Here is a 22,988-nt window from a genome sequence, read left to right on the forward strand (position 1 = left end):
TCTCTTCTTTCATTTCTAATTTGATTTACAGAACAACAATCGACAGGTATTACTAATCAACTTAAACATCGCATTCAAATGTCGACGAGAACTGTGGCAAGTGCACACAGGAAGAAAACGATACCGAAGATTTGTATACCGTCAACTGCATGTTGCAGAGACCTGGTTAGTTTCATAACAGAAAAAGATGTGGAACTAAACATTGAAAGAACATTTTTCAGCTTTCCTGTACATTCGAGGAAGTAGTTTATAAAAGTTATGCAAGGGATTGCAGAAATATTCTTGTACTGAAGATATGTCGGCTCAAGCTCGAAAATGCGGACCATGTAGCCAAAAGCAAGAAAGATCTGATAAATAAATCTGTCATTCTTGAGCCCTTCAGTTCTCAAAACCTCTTTTGAAATTTGATGAGCTGGGAAGGTGACAAAACTGCTGGTGCTTCGCTGGACTTCGTGTAAGGCCAGGCCTGTATTAAATGGTGGTTTTTAAACTTCCCTCTAGCAACACAGTAGAGACTGTAAATTACATAACCTTAGCTGCTTACTTGCCGAGATTTCAGAAAGATTTGATTTTTCTTAATGTCATTCTTACTTTCCTGTCAAGGGGCCAACTATTCCTTGTTCACTTTGCTAGTTGAAGAGATGCTCGGCCCGATTGGAAAGGCTGTGACAGAATCGCCTGTGTGAGTACATCTTTTTTTTTTTAATGATACAGGTTTGTTTGGCTGGTAAACCTTGTTAATACCTACTGCAGTATGTCCACTTTGTCTCAAGGCACTGCATAATACTACTACTACTACTACTACTACTACTACTACTACTACTACTACTACTACTACTGGGTAGATGTTTTAAAAATGTCAGGTAGTGAAATGTCTGATCTTCTCACAGTTAAATGTGTAATATTTCAACGATTATTTGGATGTGCGCCTTCTCCCACCTCCAAGATGATTGGCGTCGAAGAAAACTCCAGCCAGGGTCGGTAGGCATCTCGGGGTAAAGATCGAAGTTTTTTTTTTTTTTTAACGTGTATTCCAGATGATGCAGATTTGCAAGTATGCATTTATTTATTTATTTATTTATTTATTTATTTATTTATTTATTTATTTATTTATTTATTTATTTATTTATTATGGCTTCTTTCATGTGGCGAAGTTAGGGCACCCGGCCCTCTTACACTGTACCACAATTAAACATAATATTGAAGCTGCCTATTACTAATTGCACTAATTGTACTGCTTATACTATTTTCTAATTAAGCTCAAGTTACACACCCACACAATATGCAGCTTATTAGCTCGTTAATTCAGTCCTCTTTTCTCTCACACAGACACTTGCGCACACACACTTGCAATTTACACACTTATCAACTACCCTTAAGTTTACATTATATAAAATTAACAGAACCATTTTTAATTTTTCAATTACCAATCACAAGCACATATACACACTTCAATCGGTAACTCTCAACGGGAAGTCTCGGCAAGTTATTTTAAATTTGAGGAAAGAGTCAATGCCCCTGACACTTACTGGCAGGTAATTCCAAAGCCTGGAACCAGTTACAATAAAAGAATTATACACAGAAGAGTGGTGAAGAGGAATAGCTAGAGTAGAGCCCGAGCGAGTGTTACGGTTATGGAAGGAAGAGAGGAAGTGAAGTTTAGATGAAATATACTGGGGGAGTTACTATGCAGAAGTTTGTGTATTAAGACAAGTATGACATTCACGTCTCTTATCAGGTTTTAACCAGTTCTGTGCTTGATAGTAAGGAGTAATATGCATATCATACCTTAGGTTAAAAATGAATATAAGGCAACAATTCATAATACGCTGCAGTTTCCTCGTTTGTTCTTTAGTAGCGTCTACCAAGATTACATCACAGTAGTCAAGGATACGAAGAATTAGGGTCTGTGTTAGTTTTTGCCACATATTTAGTGGTTTAATGTCTTTATTTCAGTGGGTGTAGAGTTGCAAACACCTTCTGACCTACATTTTTGATATGTTCTGTCCAATTTAGAGTTTGTCATAGTCACCCCCAAGATTTCTCACCGTTTTACTGTACGGGATTGTGCTATTATTTATTTGTAGAGGAGGAATGATCGAATCGAACTTGTGTAGGATCTTCTGGGAACAGACAATGATAGCTTGCGATTTTGATGGATTTATGAGAAGTCTGGGAGAGCATATTCACTGAGTTATTTCATGTCATCATTTATGCATTTTACTGCATTTAGTAATTCGCTTAAACTGCAATGGTAATATATTTGGAGATCATTGGCATATAGGTCATAATTACACGTTTTTAGAGATGAAATGTCATTGATATACATAAAATGTGAAAAGCAACGGTCCTCAAATACTGCCTTGTGGCATGCCCACTTTTCTTGTACGCCATTCTGAATTTCTTTTGCAAGTTATCACCCGCTGCCTCCAATCTTTCAAATATGACTTTAAAAACTCCAGTACTGAAGGGTCATACAAGTAAGATTCCATTTTCTTAATTAGTAACTGTAAGTCTATTGTGTCAAATGCACCACTGAAATTCAGTAACGTTAGTACTGTAACTTGTCGTTGTTGATGTCTTCTGTCATTTTAAAGGAGAGCCGTGGCAGTGCTGTACCCTTTCTTAAAGCCTGATAGTAATGGGTCAAGGAGAGAATTAGTTATTTAAGTATTTCGGTACTTGATCATACACCAGTCTTTCCAAAGCATTAGGAAGCGCTGGAAGAATAGAAACTGGGCGATAGTCGGAGGTCAGTTTAGGTTCGTTTATCTTGAGCATTGGGATGACATTAGCTTGTTTCCAGAGTGCAGGGAAAGTTCCATTTCTGAGACAGTAATTGAATACATGTGTGATAATCGGGAGGATAGCGCTTATTATGTATGAAATGCATAGGGATGTCATCTACTCCTACTGCTTTAGATTTAATATAGTATAGTACTTTTTAAATTTGGTTGCTAGTGACCTCTTGGAAAAAAAATTGAGGACGGTTAAATGGATGGATGGCTGATTGATTTGTATTTAATTCTGCCTGATTGATTGGTGCAAACGCGATTCGTTCTCCATAGAAATATGTAATAAGCTCGTCTAGGTGAACAGTTGGTTCTCGTTGCTGTTGTTGGCCTTCTACAATACCAAGTGAGCGTAGTTCTTTCCAGGAATTCCTTGCATTCAGTATACCTGAAAGACCGTTTAAGTACTTACATTTCTGATTTCTTGCTTAATTCTGTTCCCGAGTACCCGATAGTTTTCAAAACCGGATTCATTACAGGTACGTTTATACCTTGAAATAATAACATTAAGTTATTTATTAGACCACCTAATCAATACAAAATTGTCTTGGATGATTTACATAGATTTGTTAGCTAATAGTGGTACATGTTTCGCCTTCCCTGAAGGCATCATCAGCCATAGTCTTAACCTTAAATTAAAAATAAGCGTCTAAATAACATTTAGTAATGAAATAAATTTTAAAATCTTGAAGAGATTTGCAGTAAAATAACATTAAAAATAACAATGATGGTTTGAAAATACAATGTGATGAGATATAATAGTGGAAGTATTGACAAAATTAACTTAGAAGGCTGCTAAAATAAGTACAATGGATAAAACAACAGATTGTTATACAACAAGTAGTAAGATTGCATAAAACTAAAGTTGATGGTCTGGCGGTTATAATTAGACGATGGCGAAAAATCGTATATAATCAAAGTTATTATTTCAATCAAATATCATCAATACGGACCAAAAATGATATTTATTACATGTAATACGTTTATACCGTCGGAACCATGAATCACGGCAAGCCATCAAATTCTTAATTTCGTCATTTAACCTTTTAACACTTGTCGTTTGGGAGCATGTTTGTCGTATAGGCTAAGCTTGGTCAGAGTGGCCACTACGTTGGCAGTCGTCCTACGCTGTCCATACTGTTGATACTGTCCATGCCAAAGTCTGTTTTCAATGACGTCTATGACAGCCGCATAGGTGTCTTCCTCAGGTGATTCCTTAACCCCGTGTATCAGTAGGCAATTTTGCCTACTATACTGGGCTGCTTCATCAGCCATCTCCTCTTGTTTATCCATCCTCTGATGGATCTCCGCAATGGCCTGCTTCATGTCGGCTATCTCAGCACCCATGGAGTCTCGGAAGTTCTTAAAGTCGAAGCTTAGGCTGGTAAGCAGCTCCGGGGGGGGGGGTTGGCGGCACTGCGGTCGGAGGCCGTCATGGCTTTCTCCAAGCGAGCTTGAAATTCAGCCATACGGTTCTCGTATTCTGTCAACCTCTTCTAGACGTCCTTGTGATTTTGACCGTTTTAAATTAAAACGTGAACTTAGTGATGATGGTTGAGCACACTCAAGGAATCCCAGCTGCTAGTTATCTTGATAATTAGGCAGGTAAGTGCGGAGCAAGTTTACACGCGACTGGCCATAGTCGCCATCTTCGTTTAGAAAACATATATACTGGGTATGTTGGACGTCTCCACCAAACGTTCAATAGTGATATCGGTTATCATGAATTGGGCTACCTTAACTCTAACCTATGTACTATTGTAACTAATTATAAATGATATTAACATCTTTTCTCAATTCTTTCCTTCCTATCTTCATATAGCATCATCTCGTATCTCTATTCTCATATTTCACTTCATATCTAACGTAACATATTTCAATATTCATCTAACCCACATTGATGCAAAAATTCTCTTCACCTCTAAAATAAATAAATCTGGATCAATATTTACTTTTTCAATATCAACATGTCTTCAGTGTATCTGTGTATCCATATCTAACCTTACCTCACTCATTTATGGCAACAGGTAACGTATATTTGTTAAATACGATATCCTACATTTCCCCTAACTTCCTACTTCATTCTATTCTGAAACTATTTCACACAAGTTATGGGATGATATGCTATGACTGACTGATATTGTAGAAATCACACTAGGGATGTTTGAATTGGAACCATGAGACTACTTATAATTAGTACCACCACGCTGAGTTGCTTTTACTTGCGCGTAGTACCACTATGTTAGGTACACAATAGATTTGTGATTAGTAGCAACAGCGTGTGAATCGGGGTGAGTTTTACAGTACCTGTGATTAGTACTAGGCCTACTATGAGCGACACCATGGGTCTGCCTTGCCTATGATTAGTAGCCACTATGTGAGGAACACCACGTTTTGAATTCTGGTCAGTGGATGATTTTGGACTTTTAAATTGTCATTACATTTCGTCGCATTTTTACCATTAGGGGCCGATAACCTAGATGTTAGGTCCCTTTAAACAACAAGCATCATGTTAAATGGAATAATGACACAGGAATGTTAGCGGCTGTCTGCTGCCTGGTTATTCTAGCTCTGGAACTTTGAACTGTTAGATCGACACTGTAGTACTTTTCTTTAAAAGTGAGAAAATGTGTTGTTTTTCATTTTATTGAATATTTCATATGACATCATTACTTTTATTCGTGACATTCGTACTGACATCATTGTAACGACCTATGTTGATTTCAGTTGGTAAAACTATAAGGACAGTCTTTCTCAGAATTCCGTAGTGAAGCACGGGTACAACAGCTAGTTATTTGATACAAATGGCATTGCGCTTTGCATAATTGTGCGGGCGCTTGATGTAATATATTAATCTATGTATTTGCTAAGTAATGGCATTTAAGTGCATGGCCGATGCTTACGTGTGGAGCATGAGTTCATACTATTTTCGGAAGGCTTATCAGAGTTACAAGTAACTATTCTCATTTTGGTTCCGTATTGAAGTTGACGTATGTCTCAAGTATTATTACAATATTATAAGTCCACCTGTATTAAATTATGTATTATGTATAAAAAACATTTGACCATATGAAATAGTGGATCATATTGTATTGTATTGAACAGGTAGGCTTATCAGAGACCGATCATGTCACTCGCATTCTTCGTGAGAGGCAATAGAGGTGTCATTTTCAGGCTTGTAGCCTCATTATAGCAACAGTCGGGCTTTGAGACAATAAGTGTTATAAATATATCATAGTATTGTATTGTGCAAGACATGTAGAATAAGCACTTTTGACCAATTGTATCTCCTGATTTTCATATCAAAATTTCCTGATTTTTGGTTTTGTAAAGTTGGCAGGTATGTCAGATCATTTTGCGACGCGCAAGATTTTTCTAAGGAACTTCCTTTATCTTTCTTCAAGGTCAGTCTGCCATCCTTGTTAGTGTTTCTCTGTTCTGACCAATGTGCACTAGTGTTTTAATTTGGCGTCTGTGGAGATGGAACTTGTAGGTGTAGGCTATCTCCATCCTCCTCACCCTTATCTCCAATGGGAATGAGAATTTCTCCCAGGTATTTTAATTTATGAATGCTGGTTTTAAAAAAAAAAGGAAATTCTTAACCTTGTTTTGGCTGCAACATTTTGTAGTTCTTCCACTTGATGTTGATGTTAGCTTGAAGAATCGGTTTCCTGTAGTGGGTTTCATAAAATTAAACTTTTTAAGTCCAGAAGAGAGATGAAGTGTTCTTCACTATACGGCGCCTTTGTTCTGAATACTCGCCTACTAATACTCGTACAATTTCTTTTTTTTGGATTGGCATGATATGACTGAGAAACTCTCTTAAAATAATGAAGTTGATATTTATTAATAGATCACCCCTCTGATGATGATTCCTTTGAATAGTGGGAAAATAACAGCACAGAACATCCAAGACTTGCTCTGTTATTTTCCATAACAGCCTTCAACGCAGCAAGTGAAGGAAATTTCAGTTCAGCTGGTAATCTGATTAGTGACAAAAGGAGCTTGCTTAGTGTACGTAGAGTAAATGATGTTCTCTTGATTCATTCTGTTTTTAAAATAAAGAATGGTGAATGTCTACCAGTGTGACAGGTGTTAAGTTTGTAATTATTTCATTTAAATCCCTGTGCTTATTTTATAATATTTTCATGTGTTCAATATTTTGTAGGCAGCCTTTCTTTGATCCTTTAGAGTTTTTCATCGTAACTTCATTAATACTGTCTGGAAGTGCGTCAGATTGAATGCTGCTAGCCCATCTGCTATAGGTCGATTAAGATAAGTTCAGCGGTATAAGGGTGAAATGAGCGTGAGTGAATGAACTTGGTGGTTTGTGCAGATCTCTAGTGTTGACTTAACAGTGACAATTGCTGCCGACAGAACTCGTACTGCTAAACTCTCTAACCTCTTGAGCAGTGCCAGGCTTGGTATACTTGGGCACAGAAAGATTCCAGACAGGCTCGAATTCTGTAGTCTGGCCAGTAGTGTGTCAAAGTGGAACTACTTCCTGTCATAGAAACGAAGATGCTCAGGTGGTGGTGGTGGTTATTGTATAACTAGGTAAGTCCTCTTGGACATTTAGCCTCACACTTCACGATCATGCCACAAATGTTGAAGTTCACAGATGATATTAGTGACACCAATCACTAAAAAGATTATGCTGGTACGGGCACGTACTTCAAGTAGAAGCGGCAATAGCGGCTAAGACTGGTGTTTTTTTTTTCAGGTAGGTGGGAAATGACCAGTAGAATAATCGAGGATGTTCGGTATTCATTGGATCTGCCCTTGTACCTGAAATGTTTTCAGTGTATGCAATTGTACACTATTTGCAGCAAAGTCCCTTTCTGAATACTGTTCGTTGGTTGTGGTGTGCTGGTAGCTTAAAGCTGTACATTCTGCTTGTGCTAATTTGTCTAATGTTTAAAATTGATTATGAGCAGTTTGCTTTTATAATTTATTCTGTCTGCATTGCCTCATTCTTTTGTTTTTTTTATATGGTGGATGTTTTGTTTCACATTTACTAGTTATCACAATGTTGAAGAGAAGATAGGCCAGATTGGGAAGGCTGTGGCAGAAGCTCCACTGTAAGTATTAACTTAATATAAGTAGCTTGTTAGTAGAACTTACCCTCTGTGCTTGTCGCTGTTTTCCTGTATGTCTACACTCCTGATGCGGGTTGGGGATGAGGCGAGATGAAATTATATCACATGTTTCTACAGCCTGTGGCCTCTGAATAGAAACTGTCCCAGCATTTGCCTGGAAGTGAACAGACAGTGGAGTTTGAACCACTCATCTCCCAGTAGCTGTAGTGCCACTCCGCTCGGTTCTCTTATCACAACAAAATAGTGCACCTCATTGTAAGAAATTTTATGAAAGAGAACGGGTGTTAAACTGCTAATTACTGTATCTGCCTCCATAGTGTAGGGTTAGTACCATTTTGCAATGTTAAATGAATATTTTTATGAAGTGCTGTCATTCAAATTATTTTCATTTCTCTTTTAACAATTTTGATTGCTTGTTAGATGATGAGATATAATTTATTTTTGTTCAGAATGTTGTCTGAAAATATGACTGTTCAAGTGCACTCATTACTAAAAGTTGTTGGGTATTTCTGTTCTCTCTATATCTGATGCAGGAGATACACTGTAATGTGCTGTTGGTGATTAACAAGTTTGTTTAGAGGTGTCTGTGTGAACACATTGCTTATTGTGCAGGAATGTCCAATGCTCCCTTCCTAGTACCACTTGAGATGGAACTTTCTGGTCACCTTTAAAGTCTTCTTGTCAGTTGAATGGTGTAAATTACTTTTGTTCAGATTTTAGGCTGCTTTAAAAGACTTTGAAGGATCTTAAGAAAATGAGTTGGTAGAGCTGATTTAAAAAAAAAACTAGGTGCTGATGACACATTGAATGTCCTATCAAATGTAGTGATCAGTATTCAGTACTTGCTCCTGACTGCTGTACCAATTTTTTCCTTCTTGTTTCTGAAGTATTGGAGGAAGTAAACTATTCCTTAATTGCTGTTCTCTTGTACCATGCTCCAGCGCACCTGTGGCGTTCTTCTTAACAGATGCTACAAAGTAAAAGCATGGTGCGTAGAAGGGGAAGTGTACACTCTCGGAGTTACCGTGGACCACCGCACTGATGGCACTGGCAACACCGGAGTCGCAGCGTGCATTTAACAGAGGAATGTACAGTACTACCATTGCTTCTGTCTACATAAAACTGATGGATGCAACTCATGTTTAAAGATTTCAGCAACTGGGCACTTTGGAATATTTTAGAGCTGATTTAGCTGTCTTGGAAGTAACCAGCTCTCTTTGTATCTCCTTTGTGCAGAAGAAGAATTGACACTTTGAGTAGTGAAATACAAGTTTAAGTAGCATCCCAATTGTGACGGCTTCACTTTAATAACGTTTAAACTATCAAAACACTCAAAAAATATATTTCCCCCTTCCGCACACACTTGGCACGTGATATTTTCCACAACGGCACATTATAAATACTTCTGATGCACATGTAAGATGTACCAGCCAGTGTAGACCCGTAATCTTTCAGGTACAGTATATTATGTCGGTTTGCCGTGGAGGAAATTTAAGCATAACTTACATTGCGTCACTTTTGTAATATTTCTCACTATGTATCCGGCTAAATGATACACTAAGTATTCTTTGCCAAAACTCCGCTCGCTTAGAGAGACACTCCTGAAATAAACAGATATTTTTCCCTAGCGCACGGATTTTCACGAAACTTTGTGGGAATGTCACCTCTATAAAAGTAGAGATATCACAAACATTTCTTTCATATACAATTAACCAGATGCATCTCTCCGTCCGAGCTATGCCATGTCTTCTAAGACTACTCTTTTACTTGCTGGCAGGATGTAGTGTTTACAGTGCACTATGTCTTCTGGTATGGACTAGAATAAATTTGTTACTTTCATTGACCTGTCTGTCTCTTCCTTGGCTTTGACAATATGAAAGTGACTGAGGTATGAGCGATTCTAGTAATACCATTCCTTATGCAGCCAGTCCTTGTTATGAACGGTGTGAAAATATCATTCATAGGGTCTTTTGGTGCATGCATTTCAGTGGGCTTGGCATACTGATATGTAATAGCAACTTCTGGCTCAGTGAGGAAAGCAATGGGAAACTACCTTACTCCTCATTTCCCTAGTATGCCTCTTCAGTGACACCTAGGCTATCTATGACAGCTGTTGGTGGAGCTATAGAGGATCAAACCAGCCTATGGGCTGAATACCCAACATACAATACTGGCAAGAATGCTGTTGATGTCAGGCTTGCCAGCATGTATCACCAGCTGTTTCTTGTTGTATTTTAGACGAAAATAAGTGGCAATGGGAGCACGTAAGTAATTCTCCAGACAATGCAGTGTTATAGGTGAAATTGATGCTGTAATTCAAGTTTGGTTAGAAGCTCCTAGTGAATTAGAAGTAGTGAATGTATTCCTGACTGAACAGTTTTGGGAGCAAGTAACCAGGGAACTGCTGATAAAATGAATGCCCTTTGTATTTTGACTTCTCAGAATAGGAAGCCTTCATTACAGGATAATTCGTCCAAACGCAGGGTAATAGAGACCCCAATATTTGGGGAAACTATGCCGTTCAAGGGATACAAGTCCAGCAATAAATTCCTCCCCTTCTCCATTGATTCTCCTAGTACAGAGGGTGGTAAACTCAGGAAAGTTAGACCTGTAATGGAATTACTTTTACAGAGGTTTCAGATAGTGTACATGTCCGGTGAAAAAGTTTGCATCGATGAGAGTTTAATGAAGTTCAAAGGTAGATTATTCTACATACAATACAATACATCAAAGAGAGCTAGATTTGACATAAAATTCTACAAGGTTTGCTCATCAGACAATGGTTACTGCTGGAAATTCAAGGTTTATGCTGGGAAGGTTAGTGATGTTGATGTGTCTGGAACTGTCCCAATTTCTTGCAAGTGAGAAAGTAGTAATGGAGTTGGAGAATTCTGTACATGGACAACTAGCACACTTCTCCCACACGTTTTAGACATCTGCTGCATTTGGAACAGCAAGGCCAAACAGGAAGTTCATGCCTAAGGAACTTAGTGACACAAAACTAAGAAGGGGCGAGCTTACATTTTTGTCCACTATTGGGGTTTTATCAGTGAAATGGGCAGACAAGAAGGCAGTTCATATGCTTTCTATACTTCATGTGGAGGTGAAAAGGCATGATGGTAGAAAGAAGCTAAAACCCAATCTTGTCACTTACTGCAGTTGTGGAATGGGTGGGGTAGATTCTCACGATCTGCAGCTAGCATCATTCCCGTTGATGAGGAAATGCATAAAAGGGTAGAAGAAACTGTATTTTTATATGTTGGATATGACCCTATTAAATGAGTGTTATTAATCAGCTTCTCAACGCTGGTAGGAAGGCAGCAGGGTTTACAACCTTCAGAATCAACGTAGCTGAGCACTGTTGGCAAGTGTTGTGTTGCCCTCTTACACAACTAGAAGACGTCCAAGCCCAGGGGAAACACCACTAAGACTTCAGGAGAAGCAGTGGGGACATTTTCCATCCAAAATACCACCAACATCAATAAAAAAAAAATTCCATCAAGGAAATGCAAAGTGCACTGCCCGTGGATTGCATAAGGAATAGTCTTTTGAATGCCATGAATGCACGGTGGCCCTACGTGTGGAGAACTGTTTCATAATATTTCATACCGCTAAGGACTTCTCAACGTAAACCTGAGACCAGGGTACCCCATTTCCTGTTACTTTGTTGTAAATAGAAGTGTTTCAGTTCACTGTATATAGCTGCTGGAATTGCATTTTAAAAATGGTATTCTATGTCACATATTTATTCCAACAAATGGTACTTGAATGGGCTAATAGTTTTCCAAAAATTGGAACTTTTAATTCAATTTTTTCATGAATTTAATTAACATGTTAATGAAAATTTGTAATCGGGTAGATAATACTTCTTTAAAAAGCACTACATATTGATTTTTCTGTACATAATTTATATACTAAAAAACCAAACCAAGCGACCGCTGCTCAGCCCGAGGGCCTCCAGATTACGAGGTGTCGTGTTGTCAGCACGACGAATCCTCTCTGCCGTTATTCTTGGCTTTCTAGACCGGGGCCGCTATCTCACCATCGGATAGCTCCTCAATTCTAATCAAGTAGGCTGAGTGGACCTCGAATCAGCCCTCAGTTCCAGACAGATATCTCTGACCAGGCTGGGAATCGAACCCAGGGCCTCCGGGTAAGAGGCAGTCACGTTACCCTATAATGAGACAGAACATCACACTGAAGTTTGTGTAATTATGTTCTAAAATTTTAGACTTAAAAATCCCTACTACTTGAAAAAATCTGCAATCAAAAATTCCATACACAAGTTTCCTAATATAGCTGTGATACATATACCATACAAATTTTGTTACATTTGGCAGAATAGTATGGGAGAAAAGTGGGATTTAAATGTAAAATTACATTGGCGGGAAAATTAAAGCAAAGTTCAAGTGAAGTTTTCTTCCTAAGACACCAGAACCATATGTTCTTTCTTCCTTTTCTTTCTTAGCAGCTTCTGTAAGAATACTGATAACTCTGGAAGTGTCCTTCTTCTTCTTCTCCAAAGAACTGAATGATTTACCTGTATTTTGTTTTTCACAATGCAACTTTTCATGAGTTAGTTATGGGGATTGTAGTGTTTCATGTCATGATTGTTGGCTATAGGTGCAGAACTTACATGACTTGAAGTTGATGCAACACTTTTCTGATGAGAACAATCTGATTCCGATAACATTTCATGACCTTTTGTCCTTGGTTTCTTCAATGGAGACTCCTGTCGGTAGTAGCTGATCCCCATCTCTTGCCTATCAAAAGTTCAGCAATTTGTCGCTTAGCTAAGACTGATTTATGTTTATGCGTATTGTTTCTCTTGGATACAAGCTATCAATTATTACAGCACACTGTCTTTCAATAATAACAGTATCTTGATATGCAACTAACACGTTACTTGCATGTACTTCACAAAAGTAAACAGAACTCGCAAAAAACTTGAACATACAATAAATAACAAAACTTATAGTTGTCTGCACTATTGTAGTACCATCAGGAATACCAATACAAGCAGACGGTGTTGCTCAGTGACAGTTGAGTACTGAAATATTTGTCCGTAACAGGCATTATAAATTCATTCAGAAATATGGCAGATCTTACAGCTGGATTCTGGCAAACAAAGCATTATTATGAAAGTGATAAATTGTTTAAATTCAATGGAATAACTTTGACAAGAAAGAAGAAACTCAATCCTTTCAGTCATAAAATTATTTTTTTTTATCAAAATGACCAAAGTATTGATTGTGTCACCTTAAGTTAGGTAAACTGTTTTCCCAGTCCGGTAGTTGAATTTCATCTTCAGAATTCGCAATTTTTCCCCTGATTTTATCTTCATCTTCGTTTTCACTGCACGATTGAGCTTGTTAATCATGCGTGTACCTGAAACAATAATGCCTGGAATGAGAGAAATAGCACTGGAAAGTGCTTCTTGACAGTGCTCTTGTGTGCTCCTAAAAGTACACACACTCAGACAAATGTTGCTCCTTACTGTCTGTACCAAGAAGTACAGTTCCCCGACTAGTACTTGGGAAGTGCAGGCAGCATGGCGTACGCCCTCTCGCTGTGACTGCCAAGCTTGTCCTCAAGCTGCCTTGAGCATGCCAGGCCGTGACCGGTGTGCTATGTCATATAAACTGCATTAGTTTATATTATGTCGAATAACTCGTGTCCGTAGTGGTGGTGGTGCTATATAGCACTAATCAGAGAGAAAAATGGAAGGGATCTGACACTTCGAAAAAAGGAAGATATCGGCCAAAGAAAGACAAGGGTCACGAAGGGCGTGAAAAGTAGACTCTCTAGCCCTCGGAAAACTAATAGCATCGGGGTCAGAAAAAACGAGCTGACCAAGGGAGGTTGGATAGTATAGATGAAAGTGATGAGCCTGGCACAGGTAAGTGGAAGTAATGCCACGACTCATCTAAGATCCCCGTGGTCGCCAAACCACGCTCTAAAGTTGAGGCCTTAGGGCCCCTTTTCGTCTTATTCTACAGCCCCCACCCACAGGGGGCTATGTCCGTGGTTGGATTTTAATAAACCTTGAATATGTTGTAGTTTGGATGATGGTGCACAGGATGGTGTTATTCATTTTGTCATAACTTAATTACTTTACGCTTTGTAAAATTTGACTAGAAATCAGGTGATATGAGGTGACGTTTCGTAGCCTTGATTGCTGACTGTGGTCTTGCATCATGTGTTCCACATCATAAGAGACAGTGGTTGCCTAACTTCATCCTGAAATACTTCATACTTAACAGTAATATTTGCTCTGTTCTGGCATTTCTAGAACAATACGGTAACACCAAAATTCAGATACAGATCCAGTAGTTTCACCTCAGCATCAAAACAAGAGATCATTATTTACAAATAAGCTGTCCACTGAGGAATCATCTATAAAAATTTAGCAAAGTCAGATTATCCACTTTGTTGTCCGACCTATTGAAAAACAGACTCCTTAAAGAGGTTGCAAAATTCTGTTGTGCTACAAAGGATTCCTTTCAGAATTCAGAAGACTCAAGAGTTGTGATCTGGATATACTATACTCCTCCATCTGCTGCAATAGCTGGACCCGTTATTGAAGAGAGAGAAGTGTTTCAAGGATATATTTGAAATTACAGTTTGCATAGGCATAGATGGATGATCAAATGTGTGTAATGAGTCCATTGTGTGTGTTAGTGACAACACAGTGAAAGCAATATGGTGCTCGCAAAGATATGGCTGTTCTCATATTTTGAATATTCTCTCCCAGGATCTTACCAAGGACACCTCAAACATCTAGTAGAAATTGTGAAATACTTCTGCAATAATAATTTTGCCAAAGCAAAATTCAGGAGTGAAGGAGAGCAATCATTAATACTGTCTCAAAAAGTTTGATGGAATATGTTGTCAGACTGCCTTCAATCTTACCTTAAAAGCTGACCACTTTTTATGAAGATTTGTGAAGAAAATAGACAAGATTTAAGTCTGCATTAAGAGAAAGGTAAGTGACCTTCCAATAAAGCCAAATGCTGAATACTTTTTAAATACGTTAAAACCAATAGCACTGGCTCTTCACTCATTTCCATCTAACATAGTCTCAAGAGAAGTGGTCAGCCGGCAAGACTGAAGAGCCAGACCACGTCGTGGAGACCCTGCTGACAGAAACATGTAACAGACGTCATGTGTTCCGTATGCCTGACAAAATAGATCCTAACACAAGTTTGGAATCTCAAAGGTAAACCCAGATGGCACCAAGAAGTGGCTGATGATTTGAGGCTGAGCGGGATAACTGAACAAGATGTTTTAGATAGACGCATCTTCAAACAAAAAATGCAGGATTGGAGGATACGTGAAGATGAGGCCAAACCAGCGATACAACTACCCTGGTCAGAGGACAGAAGAAATGCTCATATCAAGAGGATGGAGAACATGTGGGCAAGGAGACTTAAACTTGGCTGGAAACCTAAATAAACGAGGTCCAATGAGGCCGTAAAAATCTTTTTTTTAAAAAGCATACACCAGTCTCAAATTAGCAAAAATGTAAAATTGAAGCAAAAATCCAATTGAAATCAAATAAAGCATTGATTTTGACTTTTTAAATAAAAATTACTTTTTTATACCCTGGTTTCATGTAGGCTGAGGTTAATCATGGAAGATCTACACGCTCTTACCTCCTAAAGATTGTTTCATGTTGAGATTTTAATATTACTCGTACAATGGGCTTTTGATCATAAGAGCTCTATCCAGGGTCACTCCCAGGTATTTTGGAGTGTGACAGTGCTGCAGTTGGATGCCTGACTATTCTAGATGTAACTCACGATGAGCTCCTGTATTGCTTGTCTTAGAAGGATTGGGTCCGAGTTGGTTCTGGTTGTAGTAACTTGACAGATTACTAACGGCACTTGCCAGATTTCTCTGCATGGATTCAAAGCTTGAGCCTTGTGCACGAAGGGCTTGATCATCTGCATATGTTTGGGGTCAATGACTGGTCGTTGGTATAGATGTTGAAGAGAACTGGAGTCAAGACTCTCCTCTGAGATAGACCATTTTTCTGCACTGACCTTGGAGGTCGACAAGAAACCTGCAGTTTTGAAGGAGTGTGTTAAGTCTAGTTAGGTAGAACTCCTTGATTAGATTGAACAACTTGACATCGATTAACCGGTGATTGTCGTATGCAGCTGTTAGATCCACAAAGACCACCCCTGTCACCTGGTGAGTTTCATACCCATCCTCTATGAACTGAGCTTTTCTTAGGATGAAATCCTGCTTGCTCGGTAATGAACAGAGGGTCAGTTACAGCCATTATTCTATTCAGAATCATACGCTCAGTTTATAGAGGTGGCTAAGAAGACTAACGGGCCTGTAGTTCTTAGGATGGTTTGCTTTCTTGTCATGTTTCAGGAGAGCTATCACTCTGCTCTTTTGCCAGATCTTCAGTATTTGCTACTTGGTCATGCTGGTATTGAAAAGCAGCAAGATCCATTTTCTTGTTGATGGATCAAAATTCTTAATTTGCTCCATTCGGATGTCATCTAAACTGGCTGCTTTCCCAGTTTTACTTTCCTTGATAAACCTTGTTTAGTTGTTCACTTGAATGGGATAGTAAGACACAGTGGGGCTCTCATCCTCAAACAATCTGCACTTCAATGGCACTTGTGTTTTCCTGCTGCTGAATGCGCTTCCCCAGACTGATACAGTTCATCTCATGCCAGACAGGTAGATACGGCTCTCATTGAAATGTGCAGGTTGATAACATTGTATGGAACGAAGATGTGCCAATGAAATGCAAGAAGGTTTTTTACTCGTCCTGGACGTTGACTAAGCAGAACCAAAGTAAGATACAAGCAGCTGAAAGGAGGTTATTGAGGAGCTTACAGGGAAAGACAAAACGAGATAGAATACGAAATGAGGAAATAAGGAGAAGCGTGGGAGTGTGTAAACTTCAAGAAGAGATTGATATGGCAAAGCTAAAATGGTTTGGAAACCTGATGAGAATGCCAGGAGAGAGAATACCAAAGAGACTGCAGAAGGGCCTAGAATGGAGGAGCTCTGTTGTGGACTGTATTGCAAATAGAGGAGTCGATAGCAATAAAGGACTAGAAGAGGTATGGTGGTACACTATCCTACCCAGAGAGAATCTGGATGATGATGATGATGATTATATCTAATTTATTTCATCTTAATTTAGTCTCATCATTCGTCACTCTTCATTCTTGTATTATTAATTTAATTTGTAGCCACAAAGACGCATGCTGTCAGTGGGTACACTATTTTATTTACAAATTATATACACAAATTAATGAACCACCATCTTGAAAACATTTGACTGTCAAGAGAATTACAACACGAGTTCACGACTTCCACACAACTCAACCGTCAAGACTGCCTCTTTATATACGTTGCTTGGCCAGGCTTCTAGAAGAATGTCACAACCAGTTTCCTCATAATTGTGAGTCTCCAAAATCTATTTACAGTGAAAAGAATTTTCTGTACAATTCTAGTGACAAGATGCATTGTTTCTGGACTATTACAATGTATTGCACAACATTGCAGTGGATTTATAAATTATATATACAGGTAATAAATTATATACTATTAGTTACATGCTTTTACAGTACATTAAATAAACTAATATTATTAAACATACAGCAGATGTTTCATGACATAACCTCGCATATAATACAATCGTCCGTACATAACTGCGTGAATAATACTAATAGATGTAACCAAATTCATAGAAACACCTCACAAATAATAATAGTAAATCATTGCCATCGAGCTCGATATTTCCATTATTTATCCATGGTTTAGAGAATATTGTTTCCAAGTTATACTAGTCCATTACATTTGCATCAGTGAAAATTCACAGCCTGTTTCCAGTCATTTGACCGGGTTAGGAATGGAATGAATGAAGCTCTTATCTAGCAGCGAGGATAGGAACTGTGCCGGTTGCCGAGGGCTGTCGCACTCCTCTGGGGTGATGATTAATGACTGACAAATTAAATGAAATGACAGTGGAGAGTGTTGCTGGAATGAAATATGACTGGAAACCAGAGTACCCGGGGAAAAACCTGCCCTGTCTCCGCTTTGTCCAGCTCAAATCTCACATGGAGCGACCGAGCAGTGAGGCCGATGCGCTGCCACTTGATCCACGGAGGCTGTACTTGCATCAGTATTAAATCTAATTATTGTAAAGTAATACAGTGTAATATATGTATAGTTCAGTGCCTGGTTAGAAGAGAACACCTGAAGGCCTTAATATTGCCAGATAAAATAAAACATTACTGAACACAACTATGGGTTCACATTACCTTGATTAGTACCACTATAGGAGCAGCACCGCAGTACACTTGTGAGGAGCCGGTGACATGGATTTTGGACCTCTTTGGACAATAAACATCATTGCAGAATGAGGCATTGTGAATTGGGCTCACTGATTGTTTTTGGATTCATGGTAATTTTTTCATCATTCATTTCGGGTTTTGGTCAGTGGATACATTTGGAAGTTTAGTTATCGTTTCATTTCGTTTGACCTTGTACCATTAGGGGCTGATGAGCTAGGCCCCTTCTAACAACAATCATCACCACAAGTTGCTTAAAGCCTGCTCAGACAGATAAGCTCTATTACCTGGCTGGAATAGCGTCACACTCTGTACGTAGAGAAGTAGCTGCCAACAGAGAGAGGCTTAAAGTGGAACATAGTCCTCCTCGGCAATGGCTGAGATCCCAGAAGAACTTCCCGAGGACATCCCACCAGAGAAGGCAAGCAAATGGATGGTGTGGAAGTTCCTGAACAGATCCAGGGATAACTTGAAGAAATGGGGGTTCAGCGCAAGTGATAAAAGACGTGAATGTGGACAAGAAAAAACCACAAGCCCAGCAAATTACAAGCCACTCGGTGCAAAATACTGGGCATGTTATGTTTTGTGTACTTCAAACTAACTTTTATATTAACTGTAAATTTGTATGTTTTAGACTATAATATAAAAACCTCCTAAAGAGGAAAGTGTTCTTGTGGTGCCAAATTCACAATGGCCTAAAACCTCAGAGTGCGCAAATATCTCTGGTCTAAGATGGAATTTTGGCCTGCGGGACGCACTTGAGAATACTGCTGATGTCATGTGAGAGTGGTTTAATAAAGTCCGTATAAAGTTTTCTATTACTCAGTGAACTTGTTTTCCCTTTTGAAGTGTGTGTGTTTTTTTTCTATTCAGCTTAAAACAAAATTATCTTATTTTTCCATTCATTTTCAAACCGGGTGAGTTGGCCGTGTGGTTAGAGGTGCGCGGCTGTGAGCTTGCATCCGGGAGATAGTGGGTGTGAACCCCACTGTCAGCAGCCCTGAAGATGGTTTTCCGTCGTTTCCCATTTTCACACCAGGCAAATGCTGGGGCTGTACCTTAAGAACACGGCCGGTTCCTTCTCACTCTTAGGCCTTTCCTATCCCGTCGTTGCCATACGACCTGTCTGTGTCGGTGCAATATAAAACAAATTGTAAAAATAAAAAATTCATTTTCAAATTCCTCTGTTGAATACTTTTTATTTTATTTTTTGTTCCATTCAAGGTGTTCAGAGATTAATACATAGTTGTACTTTCTCTTAAAACAAAAATCACCACACCCGTAAACAACTTAAAATATTTAGGTAGCTTAGTTTCCTCAGAGAATGCCATAAACCAAGAAATTGGCGACGGAATATAAGCAGCCTCCAAATTTACCCCTCTGTTCATCAAATGCTTTGGGTTTAAACTTTTGCACAGTCTTCCAAGATCACCCTGTAAAAAAACACTTCTTGTACCAGTCAACAGCTGTCTCTAGCCAGCAGAAATGAAGTTTCTTCTTTCTTGCCCACAAATGACATGAGACAGCATCTTTGATTGCAAAGAAGTCTGAAGAGATTGCAGTGGTATGTTCATGTGAAGGTAATGGCTGCAAATAGGACCCCAACAGACTCTCAGGGAAACCTAATGATGTTGGAAACGGATGTGTGAATTGTGATGTAATGGACCAACAACTGTGGATGGGCAGAGCAAACCCCACAGTGATTGCTGGTGTGGTGTGATTTGACGATTATGATGCATCTTACTAGGGAGATTCTAATTAAAGACAACCAGTAATGTGTAAACCTAATCTCCTTCTTTTCCTACCGCTTGATCCACGGAGGCTGTACTTGCATCAGTATTAAATCTAATTATTGTAAAGTAATACAATGTAATATATGTATAGTTCAGTGCCTGGTTAGAAGAGAACACCTGAAGGCCTTAATATTGCCAGATAAAACCTGTGGGGTCGCACATGTGGATTTGGCCCTGTTTTACGTCCGGATGCCCTTCCTGACGCCAACCCTATACGGTGGAATGTAATCACTATTGCGTGTTTCTGTGGTGGTTGGTAGTGTAGTGTGTTGTGTGAATATGAAGAGCAGAGTGTTGGGACGGACACAAACACCCAGACCCCAGAAGAATTAATCAGAAGCGATTAAAATCCACGATTCAAAGATATAAACTTCATTGTGTTTCCATATAGAACTGAGATCACAGAGATAAGTTTTAGTAAGATTCAACCTTTTCAATACAAATTACAAGTTGTATAAGATGTTATCTACAACATTCATTCAATAGTGGTACCGGCATTGACATTTTCAAATGTCCTCATCAGCCTAAATCACACAAATTGAGCAAATATGTATTAATTAAAATTGCCGTGGTGACCTATAGGGACACTCAATATCATACACTATTTTTCACCAGATAAATGCAATAATTAAAAGTTTTAACATGCTTTAAATGTACCATTAACTTTGTTGATCTATTATTTACACTCTGAACGTGCATGTCTTCAGATTTCATTTTACTGTCTGTCAGAATGAAAGTGATACACTCATAACAAATACATAATCTAATCTTGCTGATCTGTTTACATACAAATACCCAAATCATCACGCGTCATTTTTACAGTTGCAATTAAATCTTTTTTTGATTGTCAATTCATTAAAACCACTTGTTATTCAAATGTCGTCCAAGTAAAAACAGAAATGTAATCGATAACACGTTGCTCGTGTAATGGACTTTGTTGAACTGTAATCTCATAAAATATGTCTTCGAAAGGCTTGTTATGCTTGTTATACTGGGATGTGTAAAATGGTTTAGTATAAAACGGTATTGTTTGAATACGGCTGTTTGTCCTTCCGTTCTTCTCTTTGAGCATAATGCAGCTCGTTTAAAATTTCTCAGTCCAGTTGGGGAAGATTTAATGAAGCCTTGAATGTTCTGAGAAGTTTGACACAGGAAGGACAAACAGCTGTCCATTTTATACTAAACCATTTTACATATCCCAGTATAACAAGCATAACAAGCCTTTCAAAGACAACATGTTTTATGAGATTACAGTTCAACAAGGTCCATTACACGAGCAACATGTTATCGATTACATTTCTGTTTTTACTTGGACGACATTTGAATAACAAGTGGGTTTAATGAATTGACAATCACAAAAAGATTTAATTGCAACTGTAAAAATGACGCGTGATTATTTGGGTATTTGTATGTAAACAGACCACTCGCACATTCTGGAATAGAAATACAGGTGGTGCTTTTCCATCTGTTCTTTCAAAATGTTTTCTTAACACTAGTAACCAGAAGCAAACACTCATGTTTATGATCCTAAAGACATATGACAGCATAAGACATGGATTTTTTAAAAATTTTATCATTAAAAATATGGAGATTATTCTTTCTAGCCCTAAACATTCTGATCAGAATATCTGTTTAACAATAAGTGCAGACTACTACTTAATGATTTATTCATTACAGGTATCAAAAGACTGAGTCAGTAATTAAGACAACTGCTGAGAAAACTACTACGCTCTTGGGAGGTCTTGGTTCAAGTGTCTCCACGAAACTTGGCCAGTTAAAGAACTCTGACTCCTTCCGGTCCTTTGAGGAGAGGGTCGGATCAGCATATGAGAATGTGAAGGTATTTACTAATGCTTTATTTTTTTAGATTTACTGTAGAACCAGTTAACACGTTCCGTACCTGCTTCTCAGCGGGACACTTGAATGCCTGGACCAGCCATTTTCATGCCCGGCCCTCTTAACGTGCATTACTTAATAAAATTTACCATTACTCCTGAACTATAAATGTTAGAAACATGATACTTTGTGCTAAACTCTAGTAAATATTTAGGGTGTGATACCTGGTGTCACAGGTTCCAAAATACGTCTAATTTTATATAGCCTATCTGTACTTTCGGCATAATGATTACTGTCACTGTAATGAAGAAAGGAAAGAATATGAAGAAAGCGTATTCGGAACATTGTTTTATAAAATATCGGAGTATGGAAAACAGGGTCTTCGGTCCAGTACATTTTTATATAAGGATTTCGGAATAATCGGTTTCCACGATTGCATGAACGAATTCTTCGCGAAAGGCCGGGGCGCCATGCCTATCACTTGACTCGCGTATAGATTGGTCTGCTCACACACATATTGATAAAATTCGTCACTGATGGAAATACTCACCTAACTCAAAATATCCTGCTCATTTTCTGTTTGAACGTTTCTGAATTCTCTCTAAACTATGGAACAGGTGGACAATAACTAGGATGATATGTATCGAGCACTTCATTTTCCTTTATAGGCCTATTGGATTCGGGAATCGGAATTTCCTCGTCACTCTCACTTTCAGGAATAAGTTCATCACCAGAATAATCATTGTGAACAATATCTAATAATTAATCTTCCGTAATAAACTTTGTTTTATAAGCCATTATACTACACTTGGTAAGAACGACACGCACTGCATTGGAATCTCAAGTGCCGTCTTGACCCGCGAGGAAGTGCTGAGATATTCCCGCTAAAACAGCTAAGATAAACATAAGCCCACTCAACGCGAGGGTTATCTCAAAAAGGTCAACCAACTTCCTGCTACAACGAGTAACGCTGACTAAGGTGTAAGAATGCATAGATGACTAATATAAACAGCATTGCTTCGCGCGGAACATTAAACGTCTTACGCCATCCACGGTCCGCAATGAGTTAATCAGTCATCTTCGAAACTGACGGTTTGTTCGGAACCGCCAGATAGGTCAGATAACCAGAGGAGTCATAGTACT

At 38.6% G+C, this 22,988-nt stretch overlaps 1 protein-coding gene across 2 annotated transcripts in view; it reads left to right on the forward strand.

Moving 5' to 3' along the window:
• Positions 1-22,988, forward strand: part of LOC136879199 (tumor protein D52) — a 147,252-nt gene that overhangs the window by 116,548 nt on the left and 7,716 nt on the right. The window contains exons 4-5 of one of the 2 annotated variants that reach the window (XM_067152993.2): positions 7,814-7,873; positions 21,687-21,849. In XM_067152993.2, the coding sequence (XP_067009094.1) occupies positions 7,814-7,873; positions 21,687-21,849 (223 nt within the window). The remainder of the gene's footprint in view (positions 1-7,813; positions 7,874-21,686; positions 21,850-22,988) is intronic. The other variant, XM_067152994.2, reaches the window with a different exon arrangement.

The sequence above is a fragment of the Anabrus simplex genome, chromosome 8 (genome assembly GCF_040414725.1).
Source record: "Anabrus simplex isolate iqAnaSimp1 chromosome 8, ASM4041472v1, whole genome shotgun sequence".
Classification (NCBI taxonomy): domain Eukaryota; kingdom Metazoa; phylum Arthropoda; class Insecta; order Orthoptera; family Tettigoniidae; genus Anabrus; species Anabrus simplex.